The sequence below is a fragment of the Battus philenor genome, unplaced genomic scaffold, assembly GCF_028537555.1.
Source record: "Battus philenor isolate CCGP_79_NKW_IND1 unplaced genomic scaffold, ilBatPhil1.0.hap1 SCAF_17, whole genome shotgun sequence".
Taxonomy (NCBI): domain Eukaryota; kingdom Metazoa; phylum Arthropoda; class Insecta; order Lepidoptera; family Papilionidae; genus Battus; species Battus philenor.
The window spans coordinates 8468291-8494788 of NW_027181679.1; the positions used below are offsets into that span (position 1 = coordinate 8468291).

Below are 26498 nucleotides of genomic sequence, written 5' to 3' on the forward strand. Positions count from 1 at the left end.
TATGGTAAAAACTTTATAATGTTAAATTTTAGAGAATAATATTTTATAGAATTTATCCCCGCTACCCAACAAGCTGCTCACAGCATGGGCTTGCGGATTATCATTCAACCAAAATTTTATATTTACTAACAAAAAGTTTCTGTTCGTCAATCGTCAAAACTTAAGTAATTCAATATAACATTGCATTTCAAAACAATTAACACTACAAAAAAGTAATTTCCGTGTGGTTTCACTTGCCGTGATATATAATTCAATATATTTTTATTTATTAAGACACACTTTTAATGTCTTGTTATTTCAAAGTCAGTAACGTTTTGATCCAATCAAGTAACGAATACTTTATTTTAGTCCTTTGCTAAGTCCACACAGCAAAATTTTGTACAAATAAAATTGTCTTTCAAACATACAGAGCTTTAAAAACAATAGTCAAGCATACTACATACATGTATGTATTACTCAGCCGTGCCTCAATGTTTGGTTGATGAACACTGAACGTATCTCCATGGGGCACAGGGTGACCACACTGTCGGGCACGAGCTCCCGGACTTTCACAAATGTCAGCGAGCTGTCATAGACACGGTCGGATGGTATCTCCAACATGTCGGACAGACGAACCTGCAAAGAAATTTACAGTATATTATCACGTAATACACTTATCATTATCATAATTTAGAGTCCTTTCCCAAAGACTAATTACAGAAATTTACAGACAGTCAAAGATAGTCACAAACACACAATTATTGAAAGAAGGCGTCTTATCTGACGCACATTACTTTGTATGGCATGAAATTGGTTTTATATAAAGTATTTACTTTTTATAAAAAAAAACTGACCTTACTTTTTCATCACAGTATTTTTAAAGCATTATTCAATGTTTGTGGTAGAACAATTTGTAATCCCGTGATGCAGATTAGCAAATTGCAATTGAAATCAGTTTTAAGTTTTGTAACTATAAGCTTCTCATATACAAGCATATATTTAACATGTTCATACCTGACCGTCCCCTACTGGATACGACGCGGCGACGGACTTGTTCCCGTAGCACGTGTCTAAGTGAACACGTTGCATGGTAACGCCCATGCCATGCATCAACTTGCCATCCTTATCCTGCGAAAGAATCAATATCATTTCAATCATCATATTTTTAAATGTTCTTATCAATATTCGCGCAATATACTTCGATCGCAACACAAGCTATCGACAAGAAAGAAACCCTCCTTTTACACTTCAGGTTTGTTATATTCACCGAGTTTTGGACAGAAATTTCTCTAATTTAGATTAGACAAAGTTCTATGTTAGAATATGAGTCAGTTTCTGCTTATACTCGTACATATACTAGCTATTCCCGCAAACGTTGTTTTGCAAAAAAATAGGGTTTTAATTAACAAAAAAAAATAAGGGTTGATCGTAGAGGGGTGAAAATTTAAGGTTGTATGTATTTTTGTATGCTGTATCATAATAAAATAAAAACCAAAAAAATTGTCTAAAAAAAAATAATTTAGGGGTGGACCACTCTTATCACTTAGGGGTGTGAAAAATAGATAGTAGCCGATTCTCAGATCTACTGAATACGCATATAAAATTTGGTAAAAGTCGGTCAAGCCGTTTAGGAGGAGTTCAAGTTCGAACACCGTGACACGAGAATTTTATATATTAGATATATACACACACATACGTATATATATATATATATATACACATGAGTATGCATATATATGTATATATATATATGTGCATATATATATATATATATATATATATATATATATATATATATATATATATATATTTACATATATGAGTTCCTAGTGTTTTCCAGAGTACAAAACTGTGCGGTGAACTTTGCGTACCTTAGCGGAGACGTGTCCGTGGAACACAGCGAGTACTAGGTCAGCCGTGTTGACGCCGGACCTGGAGTAGAGCGGGCGTGGTGTGTTCTCATTGGCCGTGTAGTGCATGATGATCAGCGGCTGCAGGAACATCTGCTGGGACACGTGCGCCCCCAGCGTCAGCTGCCCGCTAGGCCGATCCGCGAACGCTCGCTACCGACGAATACAAATGTTAACTCAAGATTAATCAACGTTCAGAATTTTTAAATACAACTAGAATTAATTGTATTAAAAAATTCTAAACTTTACTTATTACGAAAATGAAAAAAACTAAATATTTTTTCGAAAATGGAACAAAAAATTAATAACACATAAGAGTTTATAAATAAAAAATCAATATATTTTTATCACGAAAAAAGGGAGCCTACGTACAGGTACAACCCATGTAAATATACAAAATAAAATAAGGAATAAAAATCTATTTTGCAACTATTCATCGGTACTTGATATCAAACGTGCATGTTTATTACGTTACCAAGGTTACCGACGTAACTCGAAAAAATTCTCGTCTGAAGTGGCAGTGGCAATTTGCGACCAACAGCTGGTAGACCGCGCAGGTAGACTCCCTAATAGGTGGACCGATGACATAGTTAAAGTTGCGAAAAGTCGCTTGATGCGAGAAGCAAACGACTAATCTTTGTAGGATGACAATGCCTCGCAGCGGGCGTCAATCGGCTGAAAAGAAGCAGGAGCAGCTCACCTGACACGGGACAGCGGCTTCCACTATCAGTTTAAATGTGTGCCGCGTTCTCACATTATCCAGCACGCCTTGGTTCATGCCTCGGTTATCGTCTCTAGTCAGCCGTCTGTCTTGCATCACCTGAAAATATCAATGTATTGATTTTCCCACGTTTTACTACTATACGTCAAAAATAGTTCCTTGTGAACCCACGATTCCTTTTGTATTTATGCACGTTGCGATAGATGGCGGCAGTCGCGCTCACGCCCAGCCGTCCGTTATAATCGCAGCCATGCCAACAACCGGCTCACACACTAACCTACCCGTTTTTGTGTGAACGTCTTAAAACATTCAATACCTAGAGACATGCATGCATGCATCTATAAATAATAGACCCCATAATTCCAATTATACTTGCAAAAGATTCCTTTCTACTTCTCACTTTCCATTTCGCTTCGGTAGTCGTTGTCTGTTCAAAAGCTAAGGACTATATATACATAAACGCCCACAGTGAAGGGCTTGACTAAAGAAGGTGGTCTGAATAAAATAAATAAGTCTTTACTGGACAGTAGCCGGGCTGCGGGACAGAGAACGGAATATGGAATTTCGCTTTCGTAGCGAAAAGGGACAGTTGTCGTTATTGCTTTGCGGCAGCGATGATGCCTTGGTTTTTGGGGTCACAGTAGGTACAGTACAGAAAGGTGGGTACAGGAGTACCTTTCTGTACCCCGGATAATGCAGGAACATAACATATTTAATAAAACTCCATGGTCAAGCAAGAGATCACAAAACAGACAACTGAATAAGTCACGGGCAGATCAGGGCATGTTTGGACCTCATACGACTTTATTTTAATTTGAGATATGTTATTTCATAGTAGCTTTGATACTGGTGTCTATCTAATTCGGCAATTCTTGTTTAGCATTCTTATTTTTACGTTCACGTCAAAACTATAATTGATTTAAAGTAGAAAACAAAGTGAGAGTAAGTAAGAATACAAGGTCAAGGTTCCATTATTAAAGTTACGACTGTCGTTAAGATCCTTTATTTTTCAAAATTACAATAATAACTAACTGAGAAAAAATTAATATATGTTAGTAAATCATATGGGTGATGACCTATAACCAAACACCCGGTACGTGTTTGTTAATAGGTATAAAAGATAAAAAGTCTCTCATTTGTCTAAAAAATGTATGTTTTAAAGGCTATACACTTACTTCTAGTCAACCTGTATAAAGTGATCAGTCTGAAATAGGTTACATTAATTATTTTTTTATATTCGAATTGGACATACCAGTACAAAGTCTGCAGATAATTTTCTAGAATTAATTTTAATTTTGAAACCACTAAGTTTTGGATAGGGTGTACCATAAATCAATTGGCAGCAGATAAACTGAAAACAAAACGTTTGTCGATACCTCTATCTGTCCGGGCTGCAACGCGGCCGCTCCCAATGGCGTAGAGGTGAGCAGCGTGAGGCGGGCACGCTCGTCTTCGATGTAAGCGGCGGCGGGTAGCGGGTAGAAGTTCGCTTGTAAAGGCAGCTTATCGAAATACCGGCGCTTAGTCATCTAAACATACGGTGTTTATTTATTTAGAAAAGCACACAAAATAATAATATAATTAAAATTTCTAGCTTATTTAAGATATGTACAACATTCAATACAAATACTATATTTACATTTTATTATTTTTATCAAAAAAAATTTTGTCGGTGCTCCAGAACGCTCTTTGTCTTCAGGATCAAAATCATTACTTTTGAAGCGCCTAAACCAGTCTCTGCACATTGTATTCGACAAAGCATTGTCACCATATGTCTCAACGAGAATTCTGTGTGCTTCTGCTGCAGATTTTTTCTGAATAAAGCAGTGCAATAAAATTCCCCGCAAAAACACTTTATTTGGCACAAAAGTACACATTTTCACAAAAGGCAAATAAATATGTAGTTGACACTGTGGTAAACTCTATTCTACTATAATTTGAGGTTACATATAGCACTACTTTGGTGATTTGTTAAGGTACGAAATTCCAGGCACAGAGTGTCGCAACGCCATCTTTCAAAAAACAGTGAGAACTTATTCAAGGTCCTAATAATAATCTGCATAAATAATAACCGCCAAATGTGTAGCGTAAAACTCGAGGAAAACGGCTCAACCAAATAAGGTAAAAACTTCAATTTGCTTTTATAAAATTCAGAGTAAAAGCAAAGAAAGCAGTCAAAAATATTCTTATTCTTATATCAGATTTCAGTAAAGTCTTGGAAAGACGAAGGATGCAGACGGATTTAAACCGGTAAAGACATCTACGGGGAAGGCCCAGCAGTATAATATTTAATGGAATCAGGCGTTACCTTACGAAATTCCGTCCTAAGTAAGAAAAGGACCAATATTTACCCGCTTCCGCACATGCAGTGCGGAGTGTTCTCTGTGTTTGGCACTAATCGGTGTAACATAACTCCTTAAGACGCCCCGTGGAGGGGTGAAACACGTGTTGAGTGATTTGACGATGGCAGTTGTGTAATTCGCATTGTTTGCCGCATACGCATTTATCAGCGGGCTGGTGGGCGGTACACTTTGTTTCACGACCACCACTGCATGTGCGGAAGTGGCAAAATATTGGTCCTTTTCTTACTTAGCAGTATAATGCCCACCATTGAACGTCCCACGGCTGAAATAATGGTATAGCGTAAACAGTACTAGTTCCATAGTAACGTTTAGCGGTAGATATGGTATACATACTTGCATTCCATTAAGATCGGTGTAAAAGACGTCGCCATTTTTGATACCAGTCGAGAATCTTATGCCGAGCTCGTAATCGTCGGCCTGAGGGTCGATGAGGAAAGTGTTGGAGATCTCCACTTCGCCTTGCGGCAACGACGGATTGTTGTATACGCTGATCTAAAATTAAAAAATAACACTCGTAAACATTTTTCTTTTTTCAAAACAATGGCTTTTTCAAAAGAAAGAAATGCAGTATTATTATTATAAAAAAACCGTCGTGATAACAACTAAAGGCTACCGAAAAGACGGAATAGTAAATGATTATTTTTTATAAAAGGACGTTCATTATGTCCATAAAGTAGAATGTATCAAATTTATTCTGTAGCATTTAAATAAATTTATTGAGACAGGATGCTACGGGGTGAACTGTGCAAACAGGACTATATTTACAATTGTAAGGCCACGCCGAGCATACTCCGGTGTGATCTGACAAACCACATCATTTCACAGGATGGCTAAGATTTGTAAACGACTAGTATGCGCTGTCTGGTAGAATATTACCATTCCGGCTTAATAGACTTGTAGGAAATGGGTCCTTAAGTAAAAATTCGTCGAACGTATAAGAAACACAGAATTCAATGTTGCTAATCGATTTGGTTCTTGATTCTTTTCTGGCTTGTTCCTAAGCTTCTTTTGCTTTTATTTTGCCACTACATTACGGTTTGCGTAGTACAACTAGCGGGTGAGTGAACCCGCACAGGTCTGTGTGTGATAGGTAATGTGCGAGCGAGATAGCACTAGGGATTAATGTTTGACGTACTATTGGTTGATTGGACGATCTCCATAGAAACTTATTCAAATTGTTACCTTATGGTATAAAAATGGAGGTTAGAGGAAAAAAGCTTTTTTTGTTACTTATTGTAAGAGATCACGTTTAATCTGGAATGTTAAGTCCATATTTTTTGTGTCAGTGCGTTTTCAGATAAAAGATTTAGGTAAATAATTATCGTACTGTTTTGGAAAATAATATTGACCCACGAAAATATACAGGCTTACGTCCAACAGTGGACATTCCACAGTTGAAATGACGATGACGATGAACTATTGTCAAAGCATAGCTTACAGCAAGCATAATCTCGGCAGCTTTGGGACTGACGAGGGCAGTGTACAGGGACGCCTTGTACGGACCCTCGGTAATGACCATCTCGGGGAAAGGTTCGGGTTTGAAAAGCTCTGCGGGGCCCGAAGGAATGAACAGGTATGCCCCGCTGTTATTGTCCAATCCCCGTTGGCTGTCGTACCTGCGAACAAACATAATCTCAATCACAACTGGCATTGCTGTTAATAGTTTATTCATAAAAGATTTTTTTTTAATTATAAAGACAATAATAAAAATCAACAACGCAATTGTAATATTAATAACGGTAAGGACATACTAACACAAAAGTGGTAAAGCGAAAAGTCGCGAGGCGTCGTCCTGTCATCTCTCATCACCTCCGTTCGTATATAATGCTACCGAAACCGCTGTACCTCTCCCTAGGTATGTGAACGACATGGGAGAGTAAGGGAGGAAGAGTATCGGCTGTTCCATCCCGTCAGCCCACCGTCAACACTCGTGGCTACGGCGCTCACGTCTCATTTTCTCCGGTCCCCACCTCGCCGCACGTTCCTTAGCCGCGGTACAGCGGTTTCGATAACTATTGTAATTTGCTAATGTGGTAAGCATCGTCCTGGTTTTTAGAGCGTACTTGAAGTGCGCGAGCTATTCTACTTTTTCTCAACCGTCTTCTCATGATTGAGGGTCGTGGCCAATCGTGTCAATCTCAGATGCCGTTATTCTCCAGACATTTCTGCTTTTGAAAATTTTATGGCACGCCTTTATAACTGCGCCCGTCCAGCAAGTAGGTAAGATGCATGCTATATGCCATGCTATACTAGAGTTCCAACTGGAACAACAACCACTAATAACAAATTAGTAATAGTAAACTTACTGCACAAAGTCCATATGCACCGGCATAGTAGAGCCATCCGGTGACACGATGGCCTTTATAAGTCCGTTCATATTGGCCACCACCCGCGAGCTGTCGCCAGCTCTGATAGTGACGTCCTCAGACAGCCGCTCCGTCGGTTGGTCGATCGCGAACATTTTCGGCAAGTCAACGTTCCAGTAGTCTGCATTGTAGATCCTTACTCGCGAGTAAGACGTGTACCTTTGTTAAAATTACATTTATGGTTCTTTATTTGTTTACTTCCATAAATAAACAATAAATAAAAATAAACATAAATAAAAAATTAAAGAAGAATGAATTATACATACTCATATAACAGCTACATTAATCAGTGTAGATATCACAAAATTAATGATCACAATATGCTATTAATACATTCATTTATTTTTTCAGTCAGGATTCGACAAGCCACACAAAAGCCGAGTTAAAATTAATTTTAGTTTTTTATTAACAATATCATTGACGTTTAGACAGATATTTTCATACATTCTATTCGATTCAAAGATGAAGAAACCACCTCCATCACTACTTGGCAAAATTCAATTCAAATGTGCAACAAATTCTCAATTTGTGGTGATTAAAAAATTTAATTGATTGAAAATCATTGATTAGATGATATTACTTGTTAATACTCATGCTGTCCCTCAGCGATACGGTGTAGATGGTGAGGGAGAGTGGATCGACAGTTACTGGGAACGACAGCTGGAATTTATTGGCAGCGAACCCGAGCCGCTTCTCTCCGGCTACCACTGGCGAAATCTGTGCCATCATTGGGTTGCCTTCTGGGTCGAACACCTACAAATGAACAAATAGTATTGCATTAGGTTTTGGGGAATTCACCTAGACGAACATTTGCAACAACAACAGTTGCAAAGTAAATTTATTATGAATTATTTGATTTTTTATCTTATGGCTCCCGTTATTGAGAACATCTGTACACCCTTTTTTTTTTTGGAAACAGGAATTTTTTGTCTTTAATTAATATCTCACATTCCTTTTTATTGTCATTCTCTTCTATCGGTCTTCATATTATCATTCATTCATTTTCTATCATACGTCACAAAATCGTACATTCTCAAGTCTAAGTCTTAATTTCCTTCTTTGCGTCGCCTCTCGTCTTCTCTTCAATTATCACAGTACAGGGTTTTTATTACAGTATATCACAATATTTCTCATTTCAAAGTTTTAATTTTTATTTCTATCACCGATGTTACATTTATCACAATCCATTGTTTTCCTTTGTTTTTTTATTTTATTATCTTGTGTTGATACCGACAATTAATTATACTTTAATTTGATTCTTTATTTATGTAAATCTGCTGCTGGAACCTATATTAATTCAACTTTTATTCTATTGAGTAAGAAGTACTATTGAGTAGCTGTAGCGATATGCCATCATCATATCAGTCGATAGTCGCCCACTGCAGGGCAAAGCCCTCTCAAAATATCTCTACGATGTCCGCACTTACACAGCCCGCGCCAGAGACTTCCAGTAAACTTTAACTATCTTTTCGGTCTACCTAGTGGGAGAACTAGCAACGCCGCCCTTACGGCGAGTAATAGCAGCAAATGACGTAACACATCACCATCAACTAAACTTTAAGTTGGTTAATTGTCATAAAAGCCAAAGTTAATGAGTATTTATTATTTTAAACTTTATTAGTGACAAATTAAATTCAAACCCAGTAATAATTATATTTTATTTTTTGAACAATTTTATAATTTTCCTTTTAATTATTTTATTTTGAATTCTTTGCAGATAGGTTAGATGGCAACATCGAATCCCTATATTTGAAAAATATACTTCAGATGCGATTTAAATAATGTATTGTATATAATGGATTATTTTTTTACCTCTACATGGGGTGTAGAAACCAGAACAGTAATTATCTCTTGTCTCTTAAAAGCCAATGCGTTGTATAGCACGAGTCTTCTAGACGGTGATACGGCGTCCAGGGCAATGGTGATCCTAGAAGGTATCTCATCGTGTTTACGCCAGATGTCATCAACGTCGAAGTAAATATCTTCCTGCGTTTGTTCCAATATTGGCGGCTGCTTTAGTAGGAAGTAAGCTGCTTGCTGGATCGCTGACTGGCTATATTTGATTGCTGTCAACATTCTGAAATTTTGTATTATAAATTCATTCTTGGCGTTCATCACCGTCATTTCAGCTGTCATCACCTACTGAACATGGGCCTTTAACAAATATTTCCCATATGACCGTTTGGAAGCAGCTTCTACCTAAACAAGGAATGAATGTCCTATTACTCAATACGGGTACTTAATGTTTTTATAAATTTCAGCCTTTAGTTAATCAACTGTTATAAGGGGATTATCAATAAAAATCCTAGTCATAATATTGCAATAATTTATGAAGGCGTTAGTGCCACAGAAATGAACACAGTAATAATTGCACACTAATGTTTTGTTATAAAAATTAAATGAAATAGAAAAAGTAAAAGAAATAAAAAAAAGACTGCGAACAAGAAAAGCACCGTAAAAACAATAGATTTCAAATAACAATTTTGCTTGCATATAAAGACATCTTTACCTCGTTATCACTATCCAATGAGATATTTCGCAGTAACAGAACATATTGTATTAATAACTGATTATTTTTATCATGTATTTATTTTTTGTTTTGAAACCAGCAACTCTATGATGACAATGTTTAATACTCACTTTTTAGCGTAATCCTCTCTTACTTCATCCCGTGAAGTGCCAGTGACACCGTCGTGATGCTGAAACAGAGAGAGTGCACGTCTGGCAAGTTCCACTCTATCTCTTAGCTGTAAGGACATGATGTAAGTGACCGCCTGGCTGGAGCACGCTTGTGCTGTAATTATTTCAGCTGCTCTGTAAAAAAGAGAGATTATATTTAATTTAATAATAATAATCAGCAGTGGTAGCCCAGCGATAGAGGACTGAGACTTTGGATCGTAGATCGCGAGTTCTATACTCGGATTACGATCTTATATAATTAATACTTTGTGCATTATAATTATAAAGGTTTGCGCTGCTCACAAAAAAAGTTCAAGGGAATGGACAGCAGCGGCTTTTGCGTATAATTATATTAAAAAACACCAGCATAGATTGTCGATTATGATATATCCCTCATAGTTCCTTTGTAGAAGACGATGGTGGTACACGCGCATCTAAAAGAAACCTGTTTACTCTACTCTTTAAGGCTCCTTTGGAGGTGCTTATACCTTGCAGAGGGCGTCTATGGTTGAAACAACGACGACGAAATAATAATAAACGTTGAAATCCCATCAGTGGACACCCCATGGCTAAAATGACCAAATAATAAAATTTATTTAAGACTCTTTGACTTGAAAGCCATGTTAGTATCAGGTATTAGTAGTACTTTCACAATTTAAAAACCACTACAAGTAGATTGTAAAATGGTCATTACAATCAGTATTTTTATAAACAATTAATGTATTCAGTACAAAGACAATATTTAATTCCCACCCAATCAAAGTTATTGATCAAAAAAACAAAAAACGTTACGGGAAACTCGATTTTCATATGATCTTCCATTAATCGGTGATTAATCGCCGTTTATATCAAACAACTCAAATAATGTTAAACAATGATTAACAAGACATTAAACATTAAATTTAAATGTTGGTGTATAGAGAGAAACAATATAATCACACTTTGATTACCAACCTGACATATGCCATCAGTATTCTATCCATGTTCTTATAGAAAGGCCTGGAAGTGTAATAACCGCTCCAATAGTGTTGATTCCTGTCCGCATACGTGAAGAAGTCGCCAGATAGAACCGGGAAATCGGTCATTTTCACTTCTTCATGCAGGGCTTTAAAATAATCTTCGAGTGTACCAAATTGCACCTATAAATTTATTTTTTATTTTAATATACCATTTGTAACAGAAATGAAAGAATCCATGGTACAATTCCAGCCATGAATTACTAGTCTCGTGTTCTGTTGTTTTCTAGTTTTAGATGATATGAAATAAATAACATATTAGGAGGACCGGAACGTAACGTCGCTGTCTAGTTATATTCACACGATTATTCAATTAACAATATATTCACCTTCGTTATTAACAACATTTGCCAACTAGTATACAAATTTTAATTGCCGGAGCGGTAAAAATCAATCGGATTTTCTGTAAAATATGTCGACAGACACATTACTTTCCGGTCCCCCTAATATTTTAACATACATTCAGACTGTTGCTTCTCGAGTATTTATTTAATACTAGCTATTTCCGACTTTGTCCACGTGAAATTTAACAAAAATGATTTACTTTATTTAATTTTTATTCGTTTAAGATTTTTTTCTAACTTAAAAGTAACTAAGTTACTCTTTATTACATCAGCTACCTGCCAGTTTAAGTCCCGTCAAAATTGGTCTAGTCATCTTAGATATTACTCAAAACGAACAGACAGACAGATGAAAACTTTAAAAAGTGTTATTTTGGTATATGTACCATGTATATAACAGTAAAAAGCTGCTTAAGTATTACAAGACACTCCAATTTTATTTATTGTATAGATTTACTTCAATCTGAGGGTTTTTATGTCCAGCAGTGAATATTTTATTGCTTAAAATAGCTGATAACTCTTAAGCATTTTTATTAATATTAATAAAGTAAATAAAGGTTCGTCTGTTGCATAAGTGCCCGCACAAGCAACAGATATTGCTTGTTTATCTATTGAATGTTTTCTACCTCAGCGTTCCAAGAATCCTTGCTGTTTATGTAGTCAATGATGGCATCGTAGTTTTGGAACTGATTGTCCCATTCGTTGCCGCGGTCGTAGCGAAAATCGTCACCCAGAGGAAACATCAGTACATTGCTACGGTACAGTTGAGCCTTCTTGCGCCATTGGTCTAACAGCAGAAATGCTCTAACAAAAATACAAAAATATTTATCTCTATCTTTGTATTATCTGTAGCTATTGATTAACAAAATAAAATTAAAAATCTAGATAAAAATGATACTGTGTATATATATGTGATAGTAATAAGATATACAGGATGATGGATTATACCTTTTAAAACTATTAACGTAGTATAACTATTAACTATTAATATAGTACACCCTATGAAAAAATATCAATAGTTTAAATAAATAATAATAAATGAATAATAGGTAGACAAACAGGTCACTGCAGACTTTGTACTGCCAAAAGTTTTTGGCCTATCCCATTCTAATAGAAAAAATAAATTAATACAACAGATTTCAAAATGATCACTTATATCTGTGTGATTGGAAAATGGTGTAAAAGCTTTTTTCTGACAAATGTGCTGATTTGTAACAATGGCGAATACTGCGTAAAAAAATATCTAATATAACCGCTACTCATAGAGTGTATGCATTTTACAAAATAAGTGTAACTAACAGTAAAGTTATAAAGTAAGTAAACTAAATTTAAGAAGTTTGTATCTTAATAATAGTAATATTACATACACTACTATTTACTATGTTAAATGATACATACATTACTATTTTCAAGGAATATTAATGATAACAAAGAAATAAAAATAAATGAAATGTACTACCTTTCCTCCACATTTTTCTGTATAATTTTTCTTGGTGCCACGCCCCAAGGACATGTCACACCATTGCCTGGCAGCCTCTTGAAATCAAACTGACAGCATATCTAAAGACAGAGAGATATTGATTTGTTAATTTTTAATCTAAACTTTTCCATCTATTCTAAATATTTGTGATAATATTTAATGTAAATGACGAAATTAAAGAACCTTTCAGGATGGGATTATTAAAACTTTTGCTTGACTTCAGTTTTTTTTTATATGTTACATCTTTCATCTCGATATATAATTTTTGTGAAATTAATTTCGTGAAAAGGGACAGAAATGTGTAACATGAAACCAGGGAAATTCGTTATTAGATTTGACCAATAAGCGCGCAGTGGCGGCAAGATGGTTAAGAAATAGCACCAACCCATTTTTCGTGAGGTTGGTACCACATATAACAATATTTAAAGAGGTGTGTAGTATGAGAAAGAGAAAGGGAAATGGAAAAGGAAAAAGCACCAGAAGTACACTTATCCACAGTTATACAGTGTTGAGTATAAAATCTGAGGTTATATTTATATACATGAATTTTTTATTGATAATTATCTTTATTATTAAGCATCCTACAAAGTTCATTCTTAAAAAATCTGTGTAAGTAATATTAAATTACCTGAATAAATATTTTAGCGCGGATCTCTTTTGTACTTAAAGTATTAAAATTGCATTAATGCATTAATAATCCTTAACATATTCTTAATAATAAAATTGAGATGAAATACATTATAATTCATCTTTTTTTACACATTATAAGCAACACATCATAAGCAACTGCTGGAAGGGACTTTATTGAGCTATATATTTATTCAAATATGTAATACAAAATATATACATTTAATTTACATATTTATTACCTTGGGATCCGGTCCACAAGAATGTGGAACATCATAAGAGTAAAAGGGCATCATATGGGTAAACATGTCAGTTTTACCATTACCATCTGAAAGATAAAACTGTAATTAAATTACATAACCTCCATTAATCTGATTGAACTTGATTGTATTATAGAGTAGTTTAATGACAAAAACATGTGAATTTTTCATGATCAGTATATAGGTGATTGTTAAAAATAATTAAATTTTTATTTACATTTGTTTTCATTGAGTTAACAAGTCTGTTTATATTAAATAATCGGTATTAAAATAATAACTTAAAAATTATAAATTGGTGATATTCTTCTGGTGCTCAGTTAAAAATAACTTTTGCTAGTGTGTTATTGGCAATACAATTTTAGCAACCTATAAATGTCTAAACATATAACAAAATCTTATAAAGCGTTTGTGTGATAAGGTTATAAAAAATTATGTAGAAGAAAATTAGTACTTGCCCCATATCTGTCTCCATTTAAACTCTAACTGCCGGTTCAGAGCCAACTCTTTCTTCACCCTGTAGTGTACTCTCTGTATAACAGAATTCTCAAAGCCGGCTAGCTTATATAAATAAGGCTGGGCACTAGAGTAACCAAACGGATCAATAGCCCAAGTATTCTTTGGAATATATTCAAAATTATCCAAAAGCCATTGATGACCAGTTGTGAGTTGTTGTATAATAGAAATCCAATGAGAATTTGCCTCGTCGTTCATCACCCAGCCTCCAGTCACAATTTCTAATTGACCTGATTTCAACAAACTGTAAGCCAAACCATTACGTTTTTTTTAAATGTGCCATGTAATAAAATAAAATTAAGTATTTAGGCATCTGATGGCCTTTGAAGCGGAAAGGTATTTGAGTGCCAGGCAAGAGCTGGTAGATGTGCCCTAAGTAGTTGTCACACTAAGTGGACCAATGTCATAGTCAATGTCACGGGAAGTTATTTGATCCAGACCTTTGTCATTGAAGAGCTGTGCATCTGTTGGTCGACATGGTGATGATAATGAAGTAATGTACACTTTTTTTTTAATTTTCAATTAATAATTTGGAATTGAAATAAAACTCAAGAAAAAGCTACTAACCTTCTAAATATAGATTTTTCTTTATCAGTTGCATCGGTGTTCCACCAGAGCGAAAGGTAACTTATTTCAGCCCATATAAATTTTCTGCCAACTCCTTCAATCATCTTCTCCACCATATTAGTAAATATTGCTTTAGTTTGTGATTTGTAGTAGTTCTCAAAAGTTTTTATCCACCCTATAAAATATTTACAGGTTGACAAGAAACACAGTAGAACTTTTAACAATTAAAACTATGTCATCATCTAGCAGTCGCCTGTGAGATTCTGCTAAGATATTTCATTAAAGTAAACATATTATTATTTTAAGTATAATCACAAATAATTAATTTAGGATTATAGCAATAATTGTGGCCTAAATGTATCCATAGTAATTTATGAAAAATATAAAATATTATATACATCTTTTGCATCAGAAAATATGAAATATATATTAAAAATGAAATAATATATAATATACAATCACATTTGTATTTTAGTATGAGAAATGTTTATATTTAGAAATTATAGCAACTGTAGCATTTATATTGTTGTAAATTATATCTTTCTTCTAATCCAAATATATGATGCAGGGTTTTTATTGAAGATAATAATAATGATTAGATAAAAATACAGTTTGGTATCTTAGGGAAATTAGACATTTTGTAAGCTTTTTCAGTAATAATTTTATATAAGATTCCAAAACTTTTAGTTAGTTTTTGTTTAAGCGTCTGTTATAATCTGTCTGTAAAATAGATAGAAAGCTTTGTTTTCAGCATCATTATAAATAGTCTAAAGTTTTATAAGAAAATTAAGAATTAAGGAGGAAATTTGTTAACCATTCATTAATAATTAAATTAGAAATTAATTTTTAAATAAAGTAATAAATAAAATAATGATAAAAACATTAATACTTCTACAGCATTTACAACTAATAATCTTTAAAAAAAATATTATAGAGTAATTCTACCTGGATCATTATGTGAATGAGGTACAATATACACTTTTAATTTGTGCTTTTGATTCCATTGGTCATCTTTGTATTCTATGTCCCATCCTTGCTTCCAAACTCCACCATCCTTGTCATCAAACATTAATCCCTCGTACATAGACAGCATCTAAAAATATTTAAAAATGAAGTGGTATTAATGATCACAAATAAAAATAAATAATCATTGGATCTTCTGAAAAGAAAATCAAAATTTGGACATTACTATCATTTAAAAATTGGTGATTTATTGTTTGATAATTAAATATTTTATGCAATCTAGTTGTGGTTGCAAAGTATCAAAAATCATATATCCTTTAATAAACCTTTCTTTGTATAAAGGTATTTTATTCCTTTAATTAACTTTGTGAAACATTGATTATGGTAAAAATACCTGTATATCAGTTTTAGATGTTGCTTGATTGATAGGACAGCTTGATGTATTTAACTTTATATTCATCCTGGGTGGCTCATCACCAACAACTTTGAATTCCCTGATTTTAACTTCTTTTTTAGGAATTTTTAGTTTTTTCGGTTGCTCTTGAACTTTTTGTGACTGCTCCACAATTTGGTCCACAGCTGTCTTAATTTCACCCACAACAGCATGATGTTGGTAAAGTTCTTTCTCTAAGTGTCGCAATTTTGATTCAAACGACGTCCACTTGTTCTACAAATAAGAGGCCACAATTACACACCCTCCCAATAATAATATACATAAAATAAAAAATGTGAACATTTATACTCACATCATCTATATCGACAACAACCGGCTTAATGCTCGGTAATTTAAAACTTAAATCAGTGACGACATACAGAATGAAAATAAATGCTATGATGCAAGTCGCCCAAAAAACTGCAGACAGCCTTCTTATCCTCATTTTTATGAATGGTAAATATAATTAACACACAATAAAAAAATCAATAACTCATGCAGTACTTAAAAATATTTGTGTATTAACCAGTTTTACAGAACTCTATCGGAAACTAGTTGTTTATTTTTTATCGATATAAATTATCATTGTAACGATGCTTTTAAAGCAATATTTAGTGGAAAAAAGTTAATAAACTTATTAAATCAGTAGAACAATTCGTTTTAATCTTAATTATTTGATCGCAAATTTTCATTAAATGCCTAAAAGCACTCGTCGCCAACATAATCAAAAAATTGACATATGTCAAATATTGACGTGTCAACAAATAAAACATTTTGGTTTCAATGAAACCTTTGAAAATATTTATTGTGTGCATATCTTAAAATATACTTTTTAGGAACTTAGCATTAAACTTTTGACGAGCTTTTTATTACTAAATATAGTTAAAAATAATCGAAAACTTCTAATTACTATTGAGACGTATGTAAAACTTATAAGTTTTGAATTCAAAAGTTAATAAACGCCGTATTTTCAGAAAGTATTAAACCAAAAATTTTATTACATAAATTAACTTTAAACACTTTCTACTTTCAGATTAGGAATATTAGAGAGGTTCAATTAAATTCGTAACTTATTTAAGGCGTTTATGTGATTATCCATGGTATCAAGGCTGTTTGTTTAATAATGACTACACGTTACTTAAAACCTAGATGTGGCACTGAAATCGTTAGGGCCATCGTAAGTTCTCTATCTTGAATGGAATAAGTGACTATTGGGTGAAGTAGGCCCCATAACTTCCTTATGAAACGTTTTTACGAAAAGCTTGTAGTTGTCAAAGTTACATGTCTATAAAATATCTAGGGAAATAATATCACGGAACGTTATTACAGGCGCGCAGTGCATAAGTTATGTTCGTGTTGCTCTTCAGCTGTTACTCGAAGTCGGTTATCTGTTAACAAAACGATTACTTTGGCGATGATGAAGCCTTGCGGGTTAGCATGCCACTGGTAAAATATGTAGATGAAAGTGGCAACTACATAATATATTCAATGTACACGGACCCTATCGCAAACATTTTATCGTCAGCCGGGAGAAACTTCAAATGTGTTTTGCAAATTTCGTTATAACATATATATTTCAAATAATCTTGCTGATTATTAATTCATAAACTATCGATGAAGCTATAAAATCTGGAAAACCTACCAATTCCCAAAGCAATGATCACTGAATAAAGAAAATATTAATAAAGTAGTATATATATTCTTAAATACTATAGATGCAGCGTCCACGATATAGTTTGTTTGTTTGTTTGATTTGTTGAATTTTACACATATTAGTTTGATTTTTTTTTTTGTTTGGAAGATTAAATTTTCTTTTTAATAATAAAATAGCTAATCCGAAGTATTGCTACTTTGATAATTTTTATATATATTCTTAATAACTTTATAAATTGGGAAAATACAGAGTTTTCTCTAATTAAAATTCGAACACACAAGAATTATTTAACATAAAAGTATTGTGGCCGTAGTGGCCAGCGATACGTAACGTGAAAACTACATACATATTAATTTAAATATTTACTATAATTTTTTGATATCAGTATCGCAGATCTTGGCGCGTTAAAGTTAAAATCAGAAAAAACCAACTAAATGATAATAATCATTCACCGCGACCACAATGTTTAAAGAAGTAAGAAATTTAAAAAAAATTAATATTTTAATGAATACTCGATATGGATTTAATTATTTGATTTTTATTTAGAAGTTTAAATTTACGTTATAGCAGTAAAATAGCTAATTTGAAGAATAACTACTTTGGGAATATTAATTATTTTTCTTGAGTTCAACTTATATGTTAAGTAAGTATTTGCTAATTTTATAAATTCGGGAAATATATATTTTCCTACAGTATCCAAAATATAACTTATTGATTTAGAATTAAAATGTCATTAAGAAACGTCAATTTGTTTTTGTGTGAAAATGGCGTCTAAGGAATCGCTGGATGTAAGTATTTAGATTTTAATCCACTGTATTAGAATATCTTTGTCTGTAAGGATTGATACTTGAAAGATATTATATATGAATTTTAGATATAAGACATTCTTTGTTGAAAAAGTTATAAGATACTATATATTTTACCGTCAAAGACCACGCCCCGAGACGAGATCTTAAAATTTGTAAAATTATTGTTTTAGAAATATTTGCTGCTCGAAGTATGCAATTAGAAATTTAGTTTAATAGTTAAACCGGAAGTAGGTGTATTAACAAATTAATATAAGAAAACTTTTCATTAACAAAAGTACTTTCAAACTTTTCAAATAGTGTTACGTTACGGTTTTAATAAATAACATTTTTAAATTTTAACGACAATTCGATGAATATGTCTGTAAACAATTACTTCTAATTATTACTTGGCTATGGAATTAGATTTTTGAAGACAATTCAATTTTGTTTATATCAATTAACAATACCTATTTAACTTATTATGCTGGTATACTAATATACCAAAAACATAATGAACAATATAAAAATATTAGAAAAATTGTTAGTTAATATTGGTTATTAGATATGTATTTATCTCTTATACTTCACATTGGTTAAGTTTTGTACTAAATAAAAATTTTGCTGCACTAAAAGTGCTTCTTGTTTGAAAATAAGTGTTTTTTAAAAGGTAAACTTTTATTCTGTCTTCTTGTGGTGCAAAAATATGTAGAAATTTAACCATTGTTATGTAAAATGTTAACAAGAAATAAAAGTTGTATGTTTGATTATATTTACATTTTTGAGAAAAGATTTGGAGTTTTACTGTAATGATCTGTTTATGTAATAGCATAAAATTCTATGATATGGTGTTACGAAAAATGCATTCTATCTAACATATTAAAATTTTTGATGTATAGGCAATTAATGATTTTAGTAGTCATGATTTTTATTACCACTTCAACTAGATATGCAATAATTTTTTTTCTGCATTGTCTGCTATATATAGTATATTTAAACCAAATGTGCGGACTTCGAAAAGTAATATAGAAAAAATCTTGATTTTTTTTTCTCAGACTTTCAATAAAATGTCAATTCCAATTGTATTGAGCCTTGCTCTTGTACAAACATGACCAGTATTTTCTTTTCCTTTATACAATCCATGCTTTAAAAGTGTAATTAATGTTATTTATATTTTAGGTAACACAAAGGCTTTATTTTCTCAAAGACTTTCAATAATATGACAATATCAATTGTATTGAGCCTTGCTCTTGTACAAACATGACCAGTATTTTCTTTTTCTTTATACAATCCACACTTTAAAAGTGTAATTAATGTTATTCTCATATTATTAGGTAACACATAGGCTTTATTTAGGTTAAATAGAGGGTGCCTAGCTATAGGTGTAAAAGCTTTAAAGATGTGAATGTATTGCTCATTTGTTACCAGTCCTTACATCAATGGCTTCAGAAATAACAAGTAATGTAATGATAAAATAGCAAGAAAAAGCCTCTTCAAAATTCAGATCACTATTTATATTATTTATAGTTTAGTATCTGTCCTTGTTGACTTCCACTAAAGTTTAAGTGATCATATGAAGTGATAAGCTTTAGTTTTTAAGAAGTTCTATTTAATACATGCTTGCGCAGTGATATCTGTACTGCACCAAAACTCAATGGCATTATGAAATGCCTATGTTTTCATGAAAAAAGCTTTTAATCTAGTAAAAAGCACAGGTATTAATTTATTGATTTTGTTTATAACTGACAGTGACAAGTACGTCTTTTATTCATCATCATTATTTCAGCCACAGAATGACCAATGGACTTAGGCTTACCTGTAGATTTTTAATAGGACTGGTTGGAATTGCCCAGCATCAGCAGCATCTTCATTTTAATACTAAGATATAACAAATTTATATTAATGCTTTTTATTATAATTGAGGTGGTTTTTACTTAAAAGTAATGCAACTTATGTAATTAATCTGTTATTACCAATGTTTAAAATTAAACTAAATATTATTTTAACATTTAAAAAAAAAACAGTTTAAATGATAGATGATAAAATTTGTTTTTTGAAATACAAGAGTTTTTTTTTATTTATGTTTAAAACATAATGAACAATATATATCATTTTAAGGTATTATCCTGTGTTATACGAAGTTTGTGGTAGTGACAACAGACCAAGAACTTAAGATTTGCCGCAGCGATCAGGCGACGCAGCCTTGCGCGGTGTTTAGCGCGCTTCGATAACCGACCCGAGCGACAATTGAACGCATCCGCATTTGTGTCAGAGGACACAGCACGCGCTTCAAGACGCGCTCATCTCCGCTCAAGGTTGACCGCTGGAAAACTACTCCGGGGGATCGTCCGGGATTTGTTTTAAAATTAGAACGTTTTTAGTAGGCCCTGGTGTAGACAAAAAGAAATAAACAAAACGGTGATTTGACATTATATTACACTGATAAAAGTTTTCATTATGATTAAACAAAAACAAAAGCTGGCAAAGGAACCACTGTCCACGAAAGTGGGGAAACGTTGTCTTTATTACTTTGTTACTTTAATTGGTGTGATATTTTTTTTGATGACTATTATAAGTTAGTAACCTTATATAGACTCCAGTTTACAAAAAAATCGCCAATCCCTTTTATAAAATAATTGCGCTTTAATTATAAGATAAATATATTAGAAGTGCAGGTAAAATATTTCCTTTTAGAACTGCAACCATACCCTTGAAGCAGTACCTACTGGGCATTAGTTCACTAGGGGTAAAGTTTATTGTAGCTAGGACTGCTCTCTAGTATCCTTGCACTGTACAAATAATAATGTTATTTATTAGGTTGTCTATTTTTTAGGTTGAGTGGTTAGATAATGCTTATATGGCATTGATACCATTATTACACTATGTGAAGTAAATAAATATAGAAATATGTATTTAGTTGATCAGCTAATAAAAAGTCTATGCACTTAATTTTTAATCGTCTTTAAGGAAAATTCAAACAATATAATTTTACAAAACGGGTTATGATTATAAGCTCATCAACTATTCAGTAAGAATAATTAGTTTGGTGTGATATTTTTACTTCTTCATCTTGAAACGTCGTCATTAAGATTAAATCAAGTCTTTTTGATTTTTTTTTAAAAACTTGGTTATTTAACGCGTACATAAATTAAGAATAAACAACATGTATATTATTTATACTAAATTATAAACTATTAAAATAGTAAACGTATATAAAATATCTCATATTAAAATAGTAAACGTGTGTACAATAATAAATAAGTTTATGGTTTTTTGCCGTAATTTTGCATTTAGTATTAGTAGTAACGGGTTGTGTTTAGTTTGACGATCACGGGTTGCGTAATCATTAGTAAAATGACAATTGATCATTGTTACGCAAGTGAATACTATAATGTTACACTATAATGAAGCTGCGACCTCATTCGCCCATCCCTGCATTCAGCGAATCGCATTTCTGAATGACCGTATTCAATAGAATTGCGAACCGAGTTTTTTTTCCTATTAAACCATCCTAGTAACAAAGGTAGCCAGTTAGTGTTAGAAATAACAATGAGTGTCTAACAAATGAAACTAATTGTTTTTTTTTTTAATACACACATTTTAATATTCTCATATAAAATAAATAGACTGGAATATAAAATTAAAATGTGTATACAAAAAAGCCAATCTAAATATTTTCCTAGTTTTTTAAATATGTATCTTGAGGTATAGAAAGTTTTTATATAAAAAAATAGTAAAAGTGTGAATAAAATATTAACATCAACACCTTATTCACGCGAAGAGTAAATTAAGACAGCTGTCAAACATGACATCAATGTAAAAGGGCGTGGTTTCGGATATCTTAAGTTAATCACGTAATGTAATGTCATCTTGTAATGTACGAAATTGAAAAAAAAAAACTTATTTTTGAATCTCACCAAAATAATTGTTTATTATAGCCGATGGTTTAAACTAATTGATATAATGAATTATAAACTAAATAATAAGAAACCACATCTATAAATTAGCGAGTTGAGGGTTATTTAGTAGGCGACGGGCGTGCGTCTCGTGGGCAATCGTCTGACCGTCGGTCTACAGAGGCTAAGGTCTTGACGCAAATGCCCGCACTTCCGTAGGATGTCTGGAATGGGAGCGTGTCCTCATAAAACGTTCATGCTTGTGGATGGGTACTCCTTTTATATTATAACTTACGCTATTGAAGTTATATATACATACGTGACGCTTGTGAGATATTAAAATTCCGCTCTTACACATTGTCACGTTTCTTTAAAATACGTTAATTTACGATTGCAGAGAAATTGTCGGTGGCGAGAAGTTCAGTTTTTTTTTTTAATTATACAGGGAGATCAGATGTAAGTATGAAAGCCTTAAAGCAGTGCATTAGGGCTCATTCGACACCAAAAAGCTTAAAAGAGTTTACACCTGTATAAATAGTGTTCACTATGAAACATGTTACATTAATTTATTTTTTCTATTGGGATACGACAGGCGACTTTTGGCAGTACGAAGTTTGCAGGGACATATTATACGTACATATTAAAGCTAATTATTGTTTACTATCAATCTGCAAAGTTTTTTTTTGGAAATCGTCCTTTTTTACTATTTTATTATTACGTTATAATTTTTGAAACCTGTTTTTTGGATAGAGTGTACCATTAATTGACAGCAAATAAGCTATTCATCATCCTTATAAAGTTTTCTCACCTGTAACAAATCGTCCTGTACATTTTTCATTCACCGTAATATCAAAATATGAAAAAACTAATTGTTTGAGAATAAAATAACATTAAATTTTGTTTGATTTCACATGATTGATTGTTTGCACTGTAGCGCAGATAAAACTGTCCGTTGGCTCACTGCTTATAGTTATAAATTACCAGAATGTGCTATTTTTCAATATTACACAAAATAACAGATTTTGTGAAACTTAAACATCATATGTATTAAGAGTAAAACTTCGTTCAGAACAAATTTCACTTAAATTGTTTTAAGAAATTTTGCGTAAATTTTAAAACTAGAAAAGAATATTGTTGAGTAAAGATATAAAACATTCTTAATAATCAACCGGATAGTAGCGACCGCTAGTTATTTTTATATGACGTGACGAAACATAATTATATACATAATATCATAGACTGATATAATGTTTATAATTATATTTCAATGCCTTTCGGTGGTATCTTACGAAATGTTTTAAATTTATTTCCAGAGAGTTTATTTTTAAATTACGTTTCTGCTACTCCTGGCATCGTTATCGCATTGGCTAGGAGGATCGTGATCCCTCGGATATGGAGTTAACTTCGTCTTCATTCTTCTACGCCTTCTGTTTCTATCTGTGCCTCATGAAGGTTAATGTCGGTTGGATTAGGTGACCAATTCATGGGAGTGGTCTCACCAGTCGGTCGGATTCTAATTCACCTATCGGACGTATGCACTTGTTTTTTGCAGTCACTATCAGGTTGGCTAAGATTGTTTCTCCTTTCGGGCTATATGACAAAATACTCGGCGCATGCATAGAATAGTATAAAGCTTGATTTCGATTTAGTTATCACGTAGAATGTCTGTTGGTGCGGGATGCATTCCTCAGAATTTACAGAATATTTCTCCAAGACCTGATCTTAAAAAGTCTATATGATATTGGCCTTCTTCAAGGTCCACATTTCTCATTCATAGCTGAATAAAGAGATGGCAAAATTCTCTTATCTCTCTTTTTTATAACTAAAATAAATAGTAAATCATAAAAATGTTTTTAGATAATCCGAAAAACAATAGTTAAATTAAAATTAAGCCTCGCGAATATTATAAAATAACAGTAAAAACTTTACATTTATTTTGTTATAAATATATATTTTTCTCTGTTTGAATTTCAAAAATTATTAAACTTTGTATTAAAATAACACAGTGATATTATAATCCTATTTGTACATAATAAAACAATTAATGAAAAACTACAGTAGCAATATTTTTAAAATAATTCAGATCTTTATTTTACTTAGAGTTAAAATCTGTACGTACGAAGGGACGTTGCTTTATAGATTATATAATTCTTCTTGTTTCGTATTAGTCGACTCCGGTCTAGTAAATTTCCAATAAATTTGAACCGCCTTTATTACAGACATTTTGATCGTTGTCTGTACAAAAGTACATATTCAAAGTGTTTGTTATAAGAACTCCTACCTCCCTATAGTTATACTGTAATGTTGCTTAGTTGTACAATATTTTTTTTTTTAAATCTGTGGTTGTTGCTAGCGGCTTACGGAAAGATAGACAAGTGCTGCTAGGTACAGGGTTTCCCTACGCCTCCAACGACATCTGTCCCTTAAACAATACTTTGTTACAATATTTTTAAACACGCGTCCCACATGTATTATCAAGAAATCGTTCACATTATAGACTAAAAGGATGAATGTTAAAATAAACTATTCACATGAGCTATTGTTCCTAATGATAGTAATAATTTCATTCAAACAATAAAAATGCATAAGGGCATAATAGCTAAAGAATAATAATTCGTACAATTAAAACTTAATAACTATTGCAATTATCTAGTTTTTTAGTCGCTGTGTCTAATTTTATTATTTTAAAAAATCTGTGTCATGTACTTATTTTTGGACAATAAAAGTCTGCTCGGAAAAACAGACTAAACTGCTGAAAGTAAAATTTCAATGCATACACGTGAAAGTACCCATTGTTCTGTTATATTTTTCATGCTCATAAAAAATATCTCATTTGAATGCGTAGAGGGTGGCAATAGGCTCATTTACACCGCCCAAAACGAGAATTTTATGATTCCTCGCTCCCCTTAACGGTACAAGGTGGGAGCGAGGAGTATATTGCAGGTGTATGTTGGCTCGGTGTTCTATATAGTAACTCTTCATATGCTGAAACGATTTATTAAAATATATATAAAACTAAGGCTGACTTTAATATCAAAATAAAAATTTTTGTTAACTTGTGTCTAGATGAACGTAGCGATCATTCGACATTAAGTGATGGAACCCATTTATAACACAAAATATACAGCCGCGCTTTATTATCTTGCGGGTCACTAAAAAACACCAAATAAAACTTTTTTATGTGAGTTTGTAAATTCATTTTTTTAAATGTTTAGTTTCCTTTGCATCGAATGGCGCTAAGGTTCTGAAGTGGAGACCATGAACATAGGGCTGGAATGACGATAATTTCATTGTATTAAAAGTCTACTAAAAGAATTTGCCTAGAGCGGGTATTGGTGAAGGATTTCGTCACGGGAATATTAGAAAAAACAATTTTAATTCTGGTGACGCATGCGAATGGTGGTGCACGAGCGGGCAAACGACGGTAGTTGTTACGAGCGTGAGCCAAACACTCTAAAAGTTAATTACCGATTTCGAAATCTGTGCATAGTAACCAGCTATCTTCGTTAAATTCATCTCCATTATGTAAAAAACCCGGATGTAATCCGTTAAAAATTAATTATGTTACATTCGTAATACTCTTGTAAATGTAAGTATACGCTTACTCTAATCGTCGTCGTTTTAGCCCTTAGACGCTCACTGCAGGGCATAGGCACAGGCCTCCCCCTGAAGATGTCGTATTGGGGATATATGCGGGTTGGCGATCGTAGTGTATTGTAGTATTATGATAAGCAGAGGTCACTGCTTGCTATCCTCTGGAAACCTGATTGTGAGTAGTGGTAATCATATATATTTAATATACAAAGTATAAATCATCGGAATCGAAACAGGCGACCTATGATCGCAAAACTCAGTCTTCCACTGGGCTATCACTGTGCGCAGTGAATAATACCTCATTAAGATAAAGTATTATACTAACGTCGGTTGGTTTTCTCCTATCATCAT

The 26498-nt window shown here is 32.8% G+C and overlaps 2 protein-coding genes across 5 annotated transcripts in view; one reads left to right on the forward strand and one right to left on the reverse strand.

Moving 5' to 3' along the window:
- alpha-Man-IIa (alpha-mannosidase 2) lies at positions 1-16872 on the reverse strand. Its single transcript, XM_068762821.1, has 20 exons — positions 16532-16872; positions 16180-16452; positions 15768-15915; positions 14823-14997; positions 14198-14499; positions 13725-13810; positions 12835-12935; positions 12002-12179; positions 10973-11157; positions 9980-10153; positions 9152-9416; positions 7920-8092; positions 7280-7498; positions 6412-6589; positions 5307-5465; positions 3987-4139; positions 2590-2709; positions 1851-2042; positions 994-1107; positions 1-615 (listed from the first exon to the last, which is right to left on the reverse strand). Exons 1-20 carry the CDS (start codon positions 16661-16663, stop codon positions 457-459), a joined length of 3486 nt encoding a protein of 1161 aa, XP_068618922.1. The 5' UTR covers positions 16664-16872; the 3' UTR covers positions 1-456.
- Positions 16873-18589: 1717 nt separating this feature from the next.
- Atpalpha (sodium/potassium-transporting ATPase subunit alpha) overlaps positions 18590-26498 on the forward strand; it is a 57761-nt gene continuing 49852 nt past the window's right edge. For 3 of the 4 annotated variants that reach the window (XM_068763322.1, XM_068763321.1, XM_068763323.1), the window contains exon 1: positions 18590-18660. In XM_068763322.1, the coding sequence (XP_068619423.1) occupies positions 18637-18660 (24 nt within the window). In that variant the 5' untranslated portion in view covers positions 18590-18636. The remainder of the gene's footprint in view (positions 18661-26498) is intronic. The other variant, XM_068763325.1, reaches the window with a different exon arrangement.